Here is a 19,285-nt window from a genome sequence, read left to right as displayed (position 1 = left end):
ACAGCATAGGTCCAGTTCAGCAGTACTACGTAATACAGTGGATAATTACTAACTCTCTTCATTCCTCCTACAGCCATCAGCAAATGAATACCTGCACATCCCCTTACACTAATGTCCCGAGTGCTAGGATACCACATGCAATCAGCAGTGCCAATGAGGTACAAGTTCAGAGTCCTAAGGATGAGAGAAAGAAGGAATGAGTTTACTGTTGCCATTTAAAATACTTCCTCTCCTTTACACTGATTTCAAGTGCATGTTTAATACCAAATATATCCTTCCAATGGAAAAAAAAAAAGCATTTAGGAGGGCTTAAGTGGCTGTGTGAATTTATATTCAGGAGAATCTGAATACATGAACTCACGTTCAGGTTCCAAAATCTGCATTGTAAATTTTGGGCAAGGCAGAAGAAGAGTTTAGGCTGTCTGCAGCTGCAGCATGCTGTGCAGTGACCAGAAAAGTGTCTTCCAACTTACCACTGAAATAAGCAGTAAAGTGTCAGTGGTGCCAAAGCTCAGAGGATAATAAGGACACCAGTGAAAAAAACAACAAAAATCAGTCATTATTTTTCCAAAACAAGTATAGGAATAAAAATACGGTCTTATAGATTTAAGGAATTTTTCTATAAGGAAAAGAAATTAACACGAATGTCAAAAGCTTATCTAAATAACTCCACAGTGTAATTTCAAATAGGGAAGTTATAAACACTTTTATGTTTCCATGTGCCAACATAGTGGATTCACATATCTATTAAGAACTCCACTATTCATATAACGGATTTGCGGAGGTAGGTTAATTACTAAAGCCAAAGGCCCTGCAAGTGTCCTCCAGACTTCTTTGTTGTTGCTGCGTTAACACTTCCAACATATTCTACACTGACCACAATTTACCACCCCTGTCCTTTACTTCTACTTTCCCCAAATCACACTTCTCTCTACCTATACACAGTTTTGACACCTGGATTGTCCCATTTCTCAAGCTACCATGTTCTGGTTGGGCATAATTAAACTATAGTTTTGCTTCTGTTTCTCTCTGCAATAAACAAATGTACCCAGACATAATTTTCTTTCAAAGACAGACCCAAGTCTATTTTCAGAACACATACAAAGTACCAAAGCCTAAATGATGGAAGAAATTTAAAAAGACAATACCTGAGAAAGTGATCAAATTCTGTTAAATACCATCTTGGCTGGCTGGTATTCAGAAGTCCATCATCTGAGAAGCTGACGTGATGTCATTAGATGTAGAGCATCTACCTCATTTTCTCTGCGCTAAATCTACAGGTGCAAAAATCAAAAGAAATACTGACCTCTCAGATTTTAAATTTGAGTTTTAAACTGTTAAGCTGGATATCCGTTCTGCCTGGAAGCTTGCCAGTTTAACTCTTCTAGAAGTGAGCATAACTTGGAAGATTTTCCTAACTTAGGATTTTCTTAACTGTCCTAACACAGACATTCAGACTGGTGTGTCTGCTGCATAAAAGCTGTTTAGCATGCCAAGATGTTAATTTTTTAGATGGTAAGATGGTTAAATGTTTAATCTTCCCATTAACAGTTCACTAATAGATGCTAGAGTATATTAAAATGTAAGGCTTTAGAAATAGAACTATCACTGTCCACTGGATCCATTAGCGAGCTAAAGTGACCATTGCCAACCAAGAGAGTTTGAGGGACTTTTGTATTAAAGTAAAACTCACCTCTAAACACAAACAACAGTGCCACCTGCTGCAGAATGCAGCATTGGCTCATCTTGAGACAGGAGAGAAAGAGAGACCACGTTCTTAAAGAATACATCTCTGGAGGCCTTACTTGCATAATCTAAATAACAAAAATGTCCACCGAAACCCCACACCCACTACCAAAATGCCCACTGTTAGAAGATGGGAGAAGTTCTGATACGATCCGTACTCATGCAACTAAGATCAGGAAGAAGCTTAGGAGACAAACCCTCAGCTAGGATAACTGATCGATTTGTGCTTAGGTGGTTAGTTGGATCGACAGGCCAGAAAGAGAACACTTTCCTACAGCCATGCATCGCTAATGCCTGCGTGCCGACAAATACATTCACGGTTAGACTGCAAGGGCTTTGTAATGGATTCCTCATTCTGCTTCACATTACCCAATAGGTACCACAGTGGTCCTCAACTCGCACTGCTGAAGAGCTATCACAATAGAGACACCCCTAGCAAGAAGCTCACCATTTTTTCAGTTTTCTCTTCATGTCTTTTTGGAGACAGTGAAAAATATTATTATTTTAGGAGATCGTTTTCTTTAACATTTTTCTAAGATACTAGTCCTTATGCTCTGGGCCTGTTCCTATCATCTCTGGACATGTTTTCAGGTCATTGAGACTCCATAAGGAAACCCTGGCATCTCTAGGGCAATTTCTGCATACCTGGGTCCTTTTTAGACTATTGGGGCTGTTCCCATCATCTCAAAATAAGCCTTCAGCAGAGTCAGGAGCTTAACCGAGGCCCTGGGCAGAGGAGCAGCCTGTCTAGCAGGTGAGATGCAAGAGGCCTTGGACTGCCACTGTGGTTGCTCACTGCTTTTTTCTCTGCATTGCTTGACAGCATTATTTGTGGTACGGATTGTTGGTAACTTCAAATACTGGACTTTCCTATTGGTAAGAAACAATCGGTAAATGCCTGTTCTCCTTAAGGCTGTTTTTTGAGCCCTCTCTCTGAGTAATGTTCTCAGATAATTGATGCCTGGGCTCTTTCCTCTTCAGAGCTGTGTTTGCAAAGCTGTATTCTCTCTCACTTCAGGCTATACCTTAAGTCAGTGTTAAATACCATTTAAAAAAGCAAAAATAGCAATACAATAGGTTCGTGTCAAGGCTTTTTTCTATAGCAAACATTGTTACCTATGTGACCTTAATCTTGTTTCCCTGAATGAGATGTTCTTATCTTGAGGATAAAAATTCACCTTGTTTCATGCTCTTGTTTCTGAGAAGAATCTGTCAATAGCAGAATGTGGATGAATTTGTAGGGGAAGATGAATTCACTTCCTCTCCTTCCAGCACTCAGAGAGGACTCTGAGTTTTCTGTGGATTTAGATAAGTATTAATGCTGGCTAAAGAAGTTTACTGAGACAGTTGCTTGTGGGGTTCAGCTGATAGCTAGTTCCCTGAACAGATCCATATTAAGAATAACGCTTATTTTGGAAAGAAGGCAAGTGAATAAAGCGGTATATAAAGCTGAGAAAGCTTCCAGTCTCTCTGTGCGCTCTATGGACAGAAGACAGGAAGGTTTAGCAAGGTTTTTCATGGCAGCTGGAAGGAAGGATTAATTTAGGATTAATTCTCCAAACCTAGAATGATTCCAAAACGTGACCTTCAGCAGAGAAATCTTGGAAAATGCTAAGTCAAGAGTGCTCTTGCCAAGTCCACAGTGGTGTTGGATATAGCAAGCTTTTTATTTGGTCAAGAGCAGGCAGTTCCATGCAATCTCTGATGAAGTGGGCAAGGAGTCACTCATTTAGCACAATTTTAGGTAATACTGTCATTGAGTCAGCTGTTCAAGGTAGCAGGGAGATGCAATAGTTTCATGTGTCATTTGTAACAAATTAGCTGGCATCAGGCAAAAAGCAGATGGACAAAATCCACATATGCATTTCCAGAAAGCAAATGATTTTTGGCTGAAGGCCAATCCAATGGTAACAAATTGGTGTGCTGACATAAAATGCATAGGTTAGAGCATAAGGTCTAAATATCATCTTGTTCGAGTTACGGCAGAGATTTCATGTCCGCAATTTGCAAGCGGTAACATGGAATCTCCTTGGAACAGTACTATAGTACATTCAACTGCTTCTTTAGAAGATGGTACGCTTATGCTCCCTCATTTTCCTTGCTGGAAGTGAGAATTACATCTTATATCTATTTATATAATTATATCTATTTTATCTATACATAGAGAATTATATCTATTATATCTATTATATCAAATGGAATTTGCTAGAAGGCTTTCTCTTTCTTTAAAGCAAGGAGATAAGAGGCTTCTTTTGGGAGATGAATTTGCAGAAAACCACAGTTCATCTAACAACATGTGAAGACACTTTTGCTGCCCTGGACTATTATTTACAGTAACTACAGTAACATCACATGCTCAACTTCCTTGTTGTGAAGTAAGGGCTTCTGCATCATCTGATAAGTGTGTGTTTGCAAAAGCAAATGTCATTTATACGTGAAGAGTCTCAGCTCTTTTAAATCAAAGGCTTAAACTCAAGGCTAACTGATGCTCTGACAGGCTTAGGCAGAAATGCAACATTGCCTGGAGCGTTTGGGTTGAGACCACTTGTTAGAACACGCGAGTGACCAGACTGGAGATCCATGCATCCCTCTCTGTCCCTCACGCACAATTTTTTCATATTATGCTACAGACTTGTCAGTTACAAGAACATGACTCGAGATTCATCTTTTTTGTGCAAGCAGGCTGTGCTTGCCTCTAGGGATAAAGGCAACTTACAACACACTTCCATGAATTTGACAGCAGCTATTGTAATGTTGCCACAGAGCAGACTGAAGCACTTTTGCTTTACAGCATATTGCTTAAGGTCTTGTCTGGGCCTGTTATAGATAGGGTCTATAGAGAGGAAAACTGGAAATCACTAGTGATCATATCACGGGCTTGTCCTTACCTATAACCAATAGAAGCTGCTAGCCTGAAAAAACATTACTTGAGTACAAGTTCATTACGGTGTTCTGCCCAGAAGTACCTGCAGAAAATAATTAAATTAAGCTACAAACCGCATGCTTTTATGTGCTTGTGCCCCGTCTCTACTCCTTGAGTTTAAGGCAAAGTACAAAAAACACATTGCTTTGCTTTGTCAGCTACTGTAGAAAATACCAGCCAAGGCCCAGACAGATATATATATGACATTAAACACAGGTGTTATAGGCTACCTTTGAGACTTAATTACTGTCTGTTTAATTAGTACATTTAGGGCTCCTCTGTGGGCAGCAACTCTTTGCATTAGAGGTATACTGTACAAGAAGAGGTTGGTATTTATATAAGCAGTATGAGCCTGTATTACTGCCCGGTTTTGCTTTTCCCATGCAGTAGAGATAGCCAGGCAAACTAGCAGTATACGTATGCTGTTGAACTTCCCTGTCATATGTTCTGCAAACTACTGGGACCTCAAGGTGCTAAAACAGTTCCTCCATGTTCTTTTCCTGTGTAAAGGGCGAGGGGTACAGAGTTAGCGTATTCAGATTTTCCCCTCTTTGGAGGTACCAGTGAGACCGTGTGTCAGCTTCCATCATAATCCCTTCCCCATCCCCCTAATTATATACAGTTTGGGTATGTATATAGTTACATACAGTATACATGTCCTCATGCCTGCCCTACTGTCTCTTCCAACTGTTGACATGTTCTCTCAATTTACATGTGAAAAACAAGAGTGTTGGAAAACAACCTCTCGGGAAAACACTAATGATTGTTCTCCAACCTCGGGCTGCTCCACCAGGAACAGTTAGCTCTTTGTCAGGGACAGAAACATCAGCTGGACACATAGAAACTGACTGGGGATTTGTTCTGGGTGTCTCTGCTTCAGAAACAAAATGAGAATTCACAGGGGGCTTGTGTTTATCTACAAATTGCCCCTCTTTTGAGGCAATACTTCTCTGTGCTCATGATTGGGGTAGATTTGTTGAGATTTGCCAAACTGTCGTGGCTGGGTGTAGTTTTTTACACGGCCTTCTCTACTCTAGAGAAAATAATTGCTAGTACACACTTGACAGGAATGTTAGGGTGACGGAGTAATGTAACTGCTAACCTTACACAAGCACGTGCCTTTGCATGGCTGTAGCTCCTGAGCAAAGACCATGAAGTAGCAGCTTCTGCTTCTCCGAAATGCCCTGCTGATTTTCCTGTTTGACCCAAGCAGAACGTAGGTAAAATTGAGAGAAAGTTTACTCCATAAAATAAAAGTACAAAGCATGCAGAGAACTGGTTCTGCATTTCAGGCCTTAACATGTTCTAATAAAAGAACTGGCTTATGTTTGCAAGTTTGCAATTGCATGCGTTTGGGTTTTTTTAATTCTCCCTTTCGGAATAGGGGTGTTATCACACAGCATCCTGATTAAGTTCTGTGCAAGCAAAGTGTGTTTCCTGTTAAAAGTCATTCCTAGCTATTGATTTTGAATGTCCCAGAGAGCTTGGCTGAATTTGGCTGCAAGGAATTTGCACAAACCACAACAAACACGGGAGGTGTTCTCAGAACTCAAACTGTGAAGTTTAATCTGCCCTGTTGTGCTGGTACCTAAAATATGGCTGGAGCTGCAGCTGGTTACATGAAGAGTCCAGCTTCACTTTGTGTATTATAAGCAGGACAGAATTTCACAATAGCTTTGTATAACCCCTTTGTGCGAATATCCAAGGGCTAAGGGAGCTGATTAGTCTCAAATACCGCTCAAAACAGCCAGCCATTATAGAACACTGTCTGTCTTTCATAACATGCCAACAGAAATCTCGTGAGGATGGTCTTTGCATAGTTTGCAGCCAAATTTCTACCTACCATTTTACCCCAGGGGTAAAAAGGAAAAGCTGTCATTCTGTACCATCACTCTCATGTAATCTCAGTCTGGGGGGAGCGTTATTTATGTGAAATTCTTTCTCCCTAGAGCACAAAACCTGCCGGTGACCCTGACATAAGCAGGCACAAAGCCATGGAAACCAGGGGTTGTTACACAAGGGTGCAAAACTGTTTATGGAGCCAGATCACACACTGGACCCAATGTTGCCTCGTGGGCAGTAGGTGGGGCTTCTGGCATTTGCGTGGGAGCTCTCCAATGAGGCCCAGAGGAGGAGAAGGCTGCAACTATCTGGTTTTCATCACAGCATCTCCCTCCAGTAGGGCTTCGGCATGGGCGGAGTTCGATGAAACTTAAAATAAACACTGACACGCAGCATCTTGTGAGTATGTGCAGCCACAGAAGGATAGACTGCAATAGCTAGAAGGATAAGGACAGCTTAAAACGTAAGTATGTCTGCTTTCTCCGCTTTCTTAACATAATTTGTGGCTTGTGAAATGGCATGTTTTGGCTATGCTTACTCGCTGCATCATTGTAATCTGTGAAGATGCCTGCTATGCTTTCTGTCCCTTTAGCCCATGTCGTAACACCCTACAATAATATGTTTATGAACAGATGGAAATCTCAAAGCTAAGCTTTCCTGTAGATCTAAAAATTAATTCAACTGTAAATATTTGGAAGATTCTTCTCAGTTAGTCTTCCTCCCCTCAAAAGCATTGTTTTATGCAATTCAAAAGTATTTCGTACATGCAGTCACCGACAGTACTGGTCACAAAGTTATAAAAGACTGAGCTGTGAGAGATCTAACCAGCAGTTAAGCAAATGTGTTGGGGAGGAGCTGGAATTGGCAAGTAGAGAGACAAGCCAGCTCGTACAGCAGCTAAAACAGCATGTGTTGAAACCGAGCAACATTTACTTCTCTGCTTTCTAACGTATCCAGGGAGCACATGAAGAGAAATCGTTTTTCTGTCAAGTCGTAGCAAGGAGAAATAGAAAGTGGAGTGACAGCAAAGCAGCATCATCTTTGCCTTTGAAATGGAAATGGATAAAATAAATTACTGTAGGAAGTTTCAGTATAATTGCTCACATTTGCTTCTAATAAAATGATTGGATTCCTGCTTTATTGTTATGCTTTGATGATTTGTCAATACTACTGACAAAAAGTGTATTAGAGTACAACTGTCCAGCTTGGGACTGTGCAGCAGTCCCTGGTGACCAGTCACTCCGGTAAAGACCGCTGAAGATGTTGTATCTTCAGCCTGGGACGGGGAGGGGGACAGCACCTGCTTTTAACCACTGCCATTGGTCTCCTGCTGTGTGGTTCTCTGGTCTTCCCTTGCTCTAGAGTGACAACTGAAGGAGCTGCTATACAAAAAGCTCAACACGTGAGTGCTCTGTGCACTGCTTATTTTAAGGATTGTAAGTGAAATCAGTGCCAGCACGTTTTTTTGGGCGGTTTTTGTTTTTTTGATAAAAGCTTTTCAACCTCATAGATCCTAAAGAGAAAACTCCTTGTAGCCACCTCTAAACCAGGGTACAGAAGGGGATTAATAACATTCAACAGTAGTTTACATGTCATAAGAAAATGGAAACAAAGAAGGTAGGCCGGGTAGTACAAGACAGTTCTTAATTTACAAAAATAGCCATTCACAAACGTCATGTTAAAGATGGCATACCTTAGAGACTTTACCACTGGAGGTGGGACATGCTGTGAATTGCATCAGTGCACCTTGAATACTAAAAGCCCATGAAAAAAGCAGAGCCACAAGTGACAGAGCAGTGGCTTCCTGTTGACTGTAAACAGTTAAGGAGGTGGAGAAATGAAAAATAACCGCAAAGTTTGTTCTGCTACCCAAGAAACACGCAACTAAATTATACTCTGAGAATACGATGTAGTATGATCTAAGAATCAAGATAACTGCTGAATTCACTACGTGTCATCTTTGCAACATGAAGTGCAAAGGTCATCATAATGCAATAGAAAGCAGAGACTTTGTCAGGATGCAGGTTATCCACTACGATCTGAGTGGTATAGACAAAAGTCACAACAGGCGGCTCCTAAAATGTCAAGACGTTTAACCAGATGTGATTATTTCAATAGCGATTTTAATTATTTTCGCTTGCTTTCTTTTGGGACAGTGAGAGGAAGTTGAGTGTTTTTATGTTTTCAGCTTTTTCCTTCCGTGTGAAGGAAAGTAGCTACATATTCATATATACGGAAATCTCATCTATCCACAGGACTCTGGGGCTAAAGGCCTTTAAGAAAGGCATCAGCTATTAGGAGGCCAAATAAAGTTATAAGAGTACTCATCAACACCAATACCTTTTCATCCAAGAGCAAATTAGCTGAACTCCTGAAGTCCTTTTTACTTACGGATTTCCACACAACTGCCACTTGCAGAATCTCAACCAATCTCTGCAATCTTTTGCAGCCAGAAAATGCCTTCGCTTCACAGAGAAGGGAAGGCAGCTTATCCTGGAAGATGACCACTCCCACATCAGCCTAGACATAGCTTCTTGGTCTTGGTTCTCTGTTGGTTCCTTCAAGGGCTTAAAGGATTTCAGCCCCTGTTGAATCACTGGGGATAAGCAGTGGAATCCAGGCCTTTCACAATTTCAGGGACAACTGCCTTTTAGAAAGCACCAGTCTCTTGCCTGAACTTTTCCAGTCACTTCTCAGCATAGCAAGCGTTACTGAAAGGTTGGAGACCAGAGGCTAAGGAAAAGCTCTTTGACATTAGGCAGAAAAGCCCTAGTGCTTTCTTCTTCCCCATGTATACTGCATTGATTGGAGAGGCCAATGAACTGTGTCTGCCTTTCAGCTCTGGCAAGATGATCAAATCCTTCAAGCAAACGTTTCTGTCCCTGGATCTGCAGTCCCCTCGGTGGAGCTCAGCAGAGACGATGGTAACCGCTAAAGGCAGAGAAACAGAACTCTCTGCAGTCAGGGCGCTGCAGAGCTAAGGTGGATTTGGGATTCTCGGTCCGATGGGTGTGGAGGAGCTGGGAAGTGTTACTATAGACGTTGTTAACACAAAATTGCAAAGGGGAAGAGGAACACCTCTTTATAAGCTCTGGGGAGCTCAGCCTAAGGCAGAACAGCATGGTTTCACAAGGGAGGCATCAAATCATTTGATGTTGGGCATAGGCCCAGAGCCTGCAGCTAAGAGGCTGCCCAGTGTTATCTGATTGCAACAATACTTTCATGCTGATTTGGAAAGAGTAGTATTAATTTATGTTATCTGTGACATTCATCTCATGGTTACTGCGACTTTTGCTACCTTTCAGGCAAAGGATTATGAACTGCGTCAGTATGAGACGGCGAAGTGGATCAGCACAGTCATTAGAGGAGAGACCCAGAAAGAGGCGATGCGCCAGGGCTTCTGGAAACTCTTCCACTACATCCAAGGGAAGAATGAAAAAGGTACGATGTGCTGGTTTTCAACTGCAAGAAGCACAAACAGGAGACAAAGCTGAATAGCATAAGACAGCAGACGAGCTGTGGGACAAAGCAGGTTCACTTTCCTGGTCTAACACCCTTGTGACTCCATTAGGCCATTATACCCATGAGGCTGCTTTGGTAACTGCTTTTAGGATAAGTCTGCATGACCCTTTAGGGCAGCATTCAGGCGCTGTCTTTGCTTGCAGCTCAGAAGACTCCTTTTCCCTCTCCTCTAGAAATGAAAATTGATATGACCGTGCCAGTGACATGCCTGATAAAATCTGGCTGCACAGAGTTCAAGGTCTCTTTCTTTGTGCCATTTGAACATCAAGACTCTCCACCACAGCCCACCGACTCAGATGTGTTTATTGAAGAGCGGAAAGCGGCAGCCATCTTTGTCCGGTAAGCAGCACCAGCACAGCTGACAAACGAAGGTAACTACTGAAAGGGTTTCATCTATTAAGAGGCTGGACTACTCTTTCTTACAGCTGATTTTTAACTGTGGATATATCCTGCTGTTCAGAGCCTTGATTTCCAAATGCTCAAGTTCTGTCAATCTTTCTTACTAAGTACAAAGAGAAATGACGAGGTTTGGAAACATTCATTTTTCGGCACTCTTGAATACTGCATTGAGCCAGTTTTATACAAATACAGCCTACAGAATCCTCCTCTCTTGGGCACAGCCCATGCTACAGAACACCTAAATCACTCTTCCAGCCCCCTTTATGTAGTCCCAAACTCCTACAAAACCTCCACAGCAGCTCTTTATTACACACAAAGCTACACTTGCCCTCTCTGCATGTATTAAAGCCACAGCAAAAATCTGCGTCAGCTAATGCTCTCAGAATTGCATGCAACTTACAAGTGTTTTTTTTAAATTCTTTTGAAGTGGTATATACATAGCCATACACTCCCTGACAGCTAGTTTCTGCATAGTTTACCTAATAACTACAAACTGCATCAGAAGTGCTCAAACACGGCATGCTTTGCAAGACTGAAGTTTCCTCCTGTGAAAATAAAAAGCAGGGGCTTGAACTCTTAACAAGAAACTCCTCCCTTTCCACTTCCATCAGGTCCTTCGGTGGATTTGCCTCCCCAGAGAAATATGCTGAGGAAGCTGAAGTCTTGGCCAGAATCTTAAGAAACAGAGGCCAACCATTCCATGAAGACTTCTTCTATACTGCAGGCTATGACAGTCCCTTCAAGCTCTTTAACAGGCACAATGAAGTGTGGTATTTTAAAAAGTAATATGGTGGTGGGGAATATTAAGAGGCTACTAATCAGCTCTGGATGAAAACAGACCTTATTAATGGCTTTTGCTTTAGTGCAGAAGAGATTTAATTTGCACATGGACACAGGATCATGTCTAATTCATCTCCTTTAGGATGAAATACAATTCTGGTTAAAAAGATTTCAGCTCTTTCTAGAAGATGGAATTTAAATTCACACAGATTGTACCAGCTGGAGGGGGAGGGAGATATGACAAATGTATTCCTCTTATTGAAAGGTTCTAGGGAACACTAGTCATCTGAAAATATACCTGCAGAACAGTTTGAATGTCTAGTTTTACTTCTAATGAGAAGTGCTACAGCAATAGCGTTAGGGAGAATGAGTTCTTCATAGAGCTGACTTTTCCCATATTGGTATCACTCCTAAGACAACAGAAAGATGGGGGAAATTAATTTTTCAGAGAAGAAACCTACCATTAATCAGTTTTGGGAAGCAGAAATACCTTAGCAGGCCCTAGTGCCTCATGAGCAGTAACTTTTTTTTAAATAGTATTATCACAATCCCTCACCTCTCCACTCAAGTATTTTTTTTCCCCCCCCTCATGGAGGCTGTATGCTGTCTTGCTCCAGACTAATGCCAGTGACCGGGTAAGACTAGGAGTCCAGTGGAAAAGGATTAAGTGTCCAATCTGTATGCTTATTCCGTGCACATCATCTGCACCTGAACATCTAATAGCAGACTTACTGGTGGCCTGCAATTTTAGGAGCAAATACACTAGTAGTGTTTAGGTCTCACCTATGAAACACTAATTACTACTTCAATTATTTAGCTTTGTCTGAATCTTGCTATTGGTCAGGGCAACTACAGTCTGCACACTAGTAATATCTGACACCTAAGTTAAGACACTTGCAGGACTAGCATGTAAACTCACTTAGTCCCTGCTCTAAATCAAGCACATTCAAAGCTTTTATGAAGTAGCCTAGAGCTGTTTTACAGCAAGCTGTTCAAGTCAAAAAGCAGTTCACAACAACAGGTAGAGTTTACAAATTTTTATTGGTTCCCATCAGTATTGGGCAAACATTACCAGTGTGGTAAAAAAAACTTGTTTCTTTTTTTTTAATGCTGTTCATGCAAGTGTAACCCACTATTCCGCAATCTTCCACCTATTAAGAGAGACATAAGAACCATTATAAGGCACCAAACCAGCACAGGAAGCTTGCTGGGAACAACTCAGACCTTAGATTTTCATCTCTGTTCAGAGAGAGAGTTCAGGCTAAGGTTATCATCATTTGTTCCAGCAAATAAATTTCATTATTACTACAGTTACACTCACCTTCTCAGTTCTTTATACAGTAGTTTCAAAGTTGCCTCCTCACCTAAAGCAAGAAAACACAATTAACATATGCAGTAGCACAACTACTACAAGCTCCACAGTAGGTTTGTAACCTCAGAGAAAAAAGGAACGGAATTGTAATCACAGTAATTCATTTGGCAGAATCAAATTTCATCAGTGGCTACAAATATTCCCACAAGTTTATAATAGAATTCATCTGCTGTGTGGTCTTACCCAATAAGGTTGCAGACAGCACGGTCCTTTCCTGAGAAAGAGAGAAATTGTTTCAGAATAACAGACATCACTACATGCAAGTTTAATTATTTATCTATGAAATTCTATTCACCAAATTAACTTTACCTACAAGCAGGCTGCAATCCAGCTGGCAACTGACAAGAACATCAACTTGCAACACCCAAATAGGATATACAAAGCTTACAAATCCTAACTGACTTGGAAATACAGAATTACTAACACTGGAAGAATCAGGTTAAAGTACAAAGCTACCACTTGCTTTCTGATACTCTCTCCCCAACAGAAATTTGTATTCAATGAGTTTTGATACCTAAAATACAAGTCCCATAGAAATCACCTTGAAAATCTATCCTGAAGTGAGAAGCAGTCTGCTGGAGGAGACAAGTTCATACAGCAATCATCTAGAACTTGATCCTAAATTTGTGTACAGCCAACATAGCCAAGATTAGCAAAAATTGAGTAGTGACAACCACAGCATATAGGGTTGGTGTTTCGTTTTTTTTTTTCTTTTTAATTCAAGAGTGCAGTGTTGTAGTGTCAGTTCACAGAACAGCCAGAAATATCAGAGATGAGTTACGACAGGAGTTATGTTTGCTGCTGTGCATTCCACTGTACTACATTACCAACGCTGTATGGGCTAAGTGGTCTCCACTGATTCAGTTCCTTTGCTATTTCCATTGTGTGAAGACATTCAGCAATAAAACCCCAGTTTTTAGAGTCATTGAGGCCACATCTTCTGTTCATACAGAGCTCTGCATAAAGTTTACCACTGACTACAGTTCAGGAATTGTCAAGGTATCTGCTCAGAAAGAGCCTTTCCTATTTAAGTCAAATTCAGAACTACACAGAAGTACATTCTTGCTTCAAGCACATCGTGTTTAGTCCCACAGCAGCTGGGAGTGGGAGGATCCAAATACAATAAAGGAAGACAAATCAGATCTATAATAGGACTAATTTTAAAAGGTACTACTATCTAGGCTTTTAGCACAACAATATTCCAGTAATTCTCAAACCCCATGTACTCTACACTTACCTCAGACATAAGTTAGTCTTGTTTCCTCACACGAACTCCCCATGAGCTTCACTCTGTAAAAAGTGAAATTTTATTAACACACTCTCCTTGGCAGTGCTTCAAGAGTTAGTCTGAATGCGTGTACTGTTTCAGTGCAAGAGTCCTCCTCAGCCTCTTTCAGAGAGATTCCCATTGCTTAGAATTAATCATCACAAACAGTACATGCTTAGAGAAGCTTAATGTTCTGTTACTTTTGTTTCTCCTTAGAGGAGGACCCGACCTCAGCATTTCAGACCTTATTCCCAACCACATCTTCATTCACATCATGTAAAAGCCCCAATCTAGCCATCAAGACAAATAGTTCACCACATTACTCCAACTATTCAAGATCAGTGCTACTCCCTGCAAAAGCCCACTACTTAATTTAACCTGTAAAAAGTTAAATAGCAAATAATTGTACTGTTTCCAGCTAGCACAAGCTCTGCACTGCCGGGTTACCACACATGCTTATCAACTAGAAACTCACGCAGTCCACAGTAGTTACATTATTTCAACTGGCCCATACTGTTTCTTTTCAGTTACAGAAAGCAATTACCATTTTCAAGTAATAAAAAAATCTTATGGCAACTAAGCAGCAAGCAGCTTACCAAGGAAGAAGCATCTCTCACAAAGTATCCAGCAGTTCTCCCATTCTCAAATCTAGGATACACACATAAGAAAATGAAATGTCAGTCCAATGCTGATGTTCCTCTAGAGTCTCATTAAGATTTCCAGAAACTCCTTTGTCCATTACTGTTACAATCATCACTGTATCTTATCACTGTCTTTGGTCACAAAGTATGAGATTCAGTCCCTAGCACCTCAGGTAAGTGAACCCAGCAGGCTGTTGGTAACCTGTGATCTACTGGTAGAGGCAAGAACATCCTCAAGGAACCTTCTGCTGAACACTGGCCTTAGAGACCACCATCTAGTAACTTCTCCATCACACAGTTCTGACCAGTCACATGCATTTGCTGGCAACTTACATTTGCTGGTGGCACCACCGCCTGCATCACTTCACAGCTCCACCACCACACCAGCCCTGGAACAAAGCAAAAGTTATCAAGAGAGTGGACAAGCAAGCACACGAGGATTAAATCTAGTCAGGTGCCTGCAGTCAGATAGAGCTAATTGCAGACCTCCATGATTGAAGTCAAGGTAGTCACATCTCATCACACAGGCAGCTCACATTGTCAGTCACAGAACAGCTATCTGCTTTAGGCTAAGGCTGCTATGAGGAAGGGGGACAAACATGCAAACAGTGCAGTCAGAGGAACTTCATGGGCTCACAGGCACACAGTGAAGAGTTTAGTACAAACCAGCCTGTCAAGGCTGGGCCTTATCCAGTAGTGCTCCCCTTAAGCATCCTCCTGGTTTGGCCAAGATGCAAGCAGCAGCCACCACTGGCCCCTTGCACCTCCCCACAGCTTACATGCAGTTAAATACCTCACTTCCAGGCGTATTATATGCTAATACTCACAAAGTTAAAACAAGTACTTACATCACAATGAGAAACGCTTTGGAAGCCTGCAAAAGAAAATTTGCTATTAGATAGGGCCCAGCAGGAAGTTTTGGCATGACAGTAGTTCTGGTGAAATACTGTATCAGTGTTTAGTCAAGTTTTATCCTCATTGGGATCAGAGACCTGATTCAACATCATCTACAGTAGACTGCAACACTCCCCTCCCCTTCCACAAGGAGGGGTGTAAAGCCACCTCCCAGCACTCTCCCCAACACCCCTGAGATAATTCCTCAACTCCAGAGACTGCCAGAGTTGTAGAAAGGAGCAAACCTCTAAATGGTAGAGTTCAGTGACATGAATTTCAACATTAAGTTGGCCTAAGCCAGGAAAAGCATTTCAGATACTAAATTCATAGTACTGCCATATTCACCATTTAGTCTCAATACGCACGATCTACAAATCTTTAACACCACAGAACAATTACTTAATGCTTTTCCTGTGAAGCATAAGGGATCTGAAGGCATGCTTAGGGTATAGTGTCTTTGCTTCAGATTTTCCAGAAACAACATGGATGCGCAGACCCTCTTATCTCCAAAAGCAAACTCCCAAGCTCAAATGCAGCACAGCCAAATGTAGCATCCGTCTAAAAAATGGTTTTCAATTACCTTCAGTTAGGAAGGCCTTGTCTTCACCAACATCAGTAATAGGTGAAACAGCTTCTCACACTGGAGGCACAGGTATCCTCTGTCCAGGGCAGCCTGCAAAGCAACAACACTTACAGAACCTGGAACACTAACACCAGATCAACCAAAATTTTGTGTTACTGAAACAGCAAATTGATTCTGCTGTATTTATGCTTAATTTCACAAGCACAGCCTACTCTACCCTTCTATTCATCCTACTAAATTTTTTTAATGTTTAGCCCATTTACTGATCTTCTGAGAAATTTTCAAAACACATTCATGGAACAAAGTAGTGTTTCACCCTCAGCTTTCCACATGAAGTGTCTGTCAAAGTTAGCCTAAGATACAGAAGGCTGCATCAGATAGGAGCGAAAGACAGTAACTGTGATCACCACGAGTCATCTGCTGAACTATGCTGTCATCACACACAGCCTTTTCACACATCAGCATTATAAATTATTTTTTACAGATGCAGGCAATACAATATTTACCTTGCACAGCGTATAGCTTCATGTCCCAGTGCCTACAACAAAAGAAAAAAAATAAATCAGATTCCCTCAGCCTTCTTGGCCAGGCCTACACCTCCTGGCAAGAGATCACAAGAGCTAGATACATCAGATAGGAGCGAAAGACAAAACTTAGTTCTTCACAGGATATTCTGCTGAACTATGCCATCATCACTGTATCTACTTTGGGGTAACAGTACCAAGCAATCGCCTCTTGTGACAACTTTGAAAAATTGAAGTTCTCCAAATAAAAATATGCAAGAGTTTTTTGAATACCACCAAGCATCAATCGTTTGTGTGTATTAGTGAAAATTAATCCCAATGTACTTTCCTCCCATTTTACACATCCCACCCTTTCCACTGTAGTGTTTCAGCAGCTCTGTGGAAGAAACCCCTACAGAGACTACATGTTTCTCACCAGGTGATGCTTCTTCTGCAAGTCTTCCAAGTGCACGATTCAAGTCCTGGAAGAAAAAAAGAAAAGCTTATGAACAGTATATTCAGAAGTCAAAACATCAAGGGGAACTCCAAGTTGTTGTGCCTCAGAGGAAGGTTGTGGTGGTAAAAGTGCTCATCATTCTCTTGGTCAAGAGTAGCAAATAAGTGTCATCATTGTGGCACCAGAGGGAAAACTTAGCTCAGGGAATAAAGTCTGCCTACTGATGTCATTAGAAAAAAGGTGCTGTCTAGACAAACACTAAGCAGCATTTTATGCTGAATTTTCAAGAAGTATTTTTTACCTTGTGAAGCAGCATCATGTCTCCATATTTGGTGGCAGATCTGGAAGAGAAAGAACAGCTTCAGACACTTGTAGAACTAGAGGGAGTACCTCTGGTAGTGACACCAAGTACAGAAAAAAGCCTCAGCACAGAGTTTTCAGAAATCACTTCTGTCCACTACTCTTATACTGAAACCATCATAGGCTCTGATTTAGTTATCAATCCTGATAGTTACAGGTTCTTTTTGAAACATGCATTAGGCACTTCTCTCCCAACAGGAAACTATTTATTGCTGTGGATGGTGAAACAGCAGTAACGAAGGAAAAAAGGCATCTAGGGTACCACTGCAGTCTGGTTACAGGACAACTAGTGGTTCAGAAATAAGGGCCTCGCATCCACTTTCCAGTACAAAGAAAGACTTGACTTTTCCCAGCAGAAGAGTGAGGACTGCCCAGAGAAACACCACAAGCAATTAGTGGATTACAAACGCTGGTCCTATAGTTTCCTGTAATAGAAGAGTACTCCAGGATAGTTGCTCTAAGTGCACCCACACATTAATTCTCAATTTAAACTCCGTATTTCAGAAGCATCACCTACCTGTTTTGAAGCCATAAGAGGGTCAAGAGTGTAGCTGATGTATCTTAACTGAAAATAAGAGATTATCCATTAGTTTTTCTTCTTCTAAGAATGAAGATGTTACGTTCACAAATCCTTTTTTGAAAAATGCAAGTGAAACCCAAACAAACACTGAGCCTTACAGCAAAGCCCCACCTGAAGCAATCTACACTTCAGCTCCTTTGAGACCCCAGGCCACGACAGTAATTGCTAACCCATGTTTTTAAGCAGGACAGAACCACTGAACTTCTTCATTTTCTTCAATTCTAGTATATAAGCACCTTGTCAGTCCTGCAGCCATTAACTTAGTTAATGCCCAGAAAGGACCACGTGGTGTTTCAGCCACACCAGATACGCCACTATACAATATTCCATGCCCAGCTCAGATATGTTGGTATTCATCACCCTCTCAGATGTCCCTACCAACATAGTTTTCATCATGTGCAGGTACATGGAAGCCCAAGTGAACCATCATACTACTTTGTCAAGATGGGGCCTTTAATTGCAACACTTGGAAAGCTATTACCTCGAGCACATGATACGGGTAAGGCTGCCTCCTCATTTACCAATAAACTGTTCTGCAGGGGACAATCTCCACCTTCCCCACAACGAAAGGGCTCTCCCCAGCCTGGCATCGGCTTCCAAACATTAAATTTACGGAGGGGCAGGCAACCCTTAACCCTAACACAACACTTCCCATTTACCGGTGAAAACTACCTCCCTAAAAGCATAGTGCAGAGAAAAAAAAAAAAAAAAAAAAAAAAAAGAGAAACCTAAAGCTGATCTCTGCAGCTGCCACACACCATCTCGTCGTCTCCCAGGAGCATTTCGCATGGGACAAGGGCTTCCAGACGAGACCCCACCATGCGGGCTGTGCCTCGCTTCTCACCAGGCGCCCCCGAGCTGTTCCCATCAAAGCCGAGCCCAGGCCGCAGGCTCTGCCTCCCCGCTGCGCTCACACCCAGGGCACCACCCAGCCCCCCCCGCACCACCGCGGCGTGACGGGCCTCCAGCCTGCGGCTCCACGGGCCCGCCGTCCCGTGGGGTCTGCGCTGGCCTCGCCTTCCCGCAGCCCGTCTGGGGGATCCACTACCTGCCTCCGCTACCTACTGCCCCCCGCCCCCCCCGGGCCGCCACGAGGCGGAGTCCCCTCAGCAGGCCCCAGCGGCCTAGGCCGCAGACCGGGCCCCACCGACTCAATCCACCTCCATCCTCCCCCGCCAGCGCCCATCGGGGACCGACCCCCAACCGCAGCACCTCCACATCGGCACCCGGAGCGGCGCGGGCCCGCATCGGGGGGGAAACCCCCGCCACTCACCAGCAGGGCCGCAAACAGCGCCGTAAGCACCCGATCCCCCGCAGGCCGAAAAGGCTGAGGCGCTGCCTGCGCGCCCTTTATATAGTCCAGGTGCCGGTCACGTGGGCGCGGCGCGGCGGGCTGTGCGCGGCCCCTCCCCCCTC

The 19,285-nt window shown here is 42.5% G+C and overlaps 2 protein-coding genes across 8 annotated transcripts in view; one reads left to right on the top strand and one right to left on the bottom strand.

Annotated features, from left to right (window-relative positions):
• The window catches only part of NPL (N-acetylneuraminate pyruvate lyase), a gene marked incomplete at its 5' end in the record, with an annotated part of 38,735 nt that extends 19,522 nt beyond the window's left edge, over positions 1-19,213 (bottom strand). For 2 of the 7 annotated variants that reach the window (XM_082313836.1, XM_082313837.1), the window contains 14 exons: positions 1,149-1,274; positions 9,810-9,973; positions 12,534-12,576; positions 12,768-12,798; positions 13,822-13,874; positions 14,448-14,499; positions 14,826-14,881; positions 15,341-15,366; positions 15,967-16,059; positions 16,476-16,507; positions 16,909-16,954; positions 17,231-17,270; positions 17,807-17,854; positions 19,143-19,213. Coding sequence is in view for 1 of the 7 variants with exons in the window: in XM_082313835.1 (XP_082169961.1) it covers positions 8,903-9,039 (137 nt within the window). Of the gene's footprint in view, positions 1-1,148; positions 1,275-8,851; positions 9,040-9,809; positions 9,974-12,252; positions 12,364-12,533; positions 12,577-12,767; positions 12,799-13,821; positions 13,875-14,447; positions 14,500-14,825; positions 14,882-15,340; positions 15,367-15,966; positions 16,060-16,475; positions 16,508-16,908; positions 16,955-17,230; positions 17,271-17,806; positions 17,855-19,142 lie in introns of those variants that run through there. The other 5 variants (XM_082313838.1, XR_014228356.1, XM_082313840.1 and 2 more) reach the window with 5 other exon arrangements.
• Positions 9,301-12,147, top strand: LOC309591460 (heme-binding protein 2-like; the record flags this gene model as incomplete). Its single annotated transcript, XM_082313842.1, has 4 exons — positions 9,301-9,435; positions 9,817-9,952; positions 10,207-10,372; positions 11,044-12,147. 4 exons carry the CDS (start codon positions 9,301-9,303, stop codon positions 11,216-11,218), a joined length of 612 nt encoding a protein of 203 aa, XP_082169968.1. The 3' UTR covers positions 11,219-12,147.
• Positions 19,214-19,285: the final 72 nt, after the last annotated feature.

This window comes from Platalea leucorodia (genome assembly GCF_965183815.1).
Source record: "Platalea leucorodia genome assembly, chromosome: 5".
NCBI lineage: Eukaryota > Metazoa > Chordata > Aves > Pelecaniformes > Threskiornithidae > Platalea > Platalea leucorodia.
The sequence above is the reverse complement of the archived record's forward strand: the minus strand, read 5'-3'. Positions and strand labels throughout refer to the sequence as shown.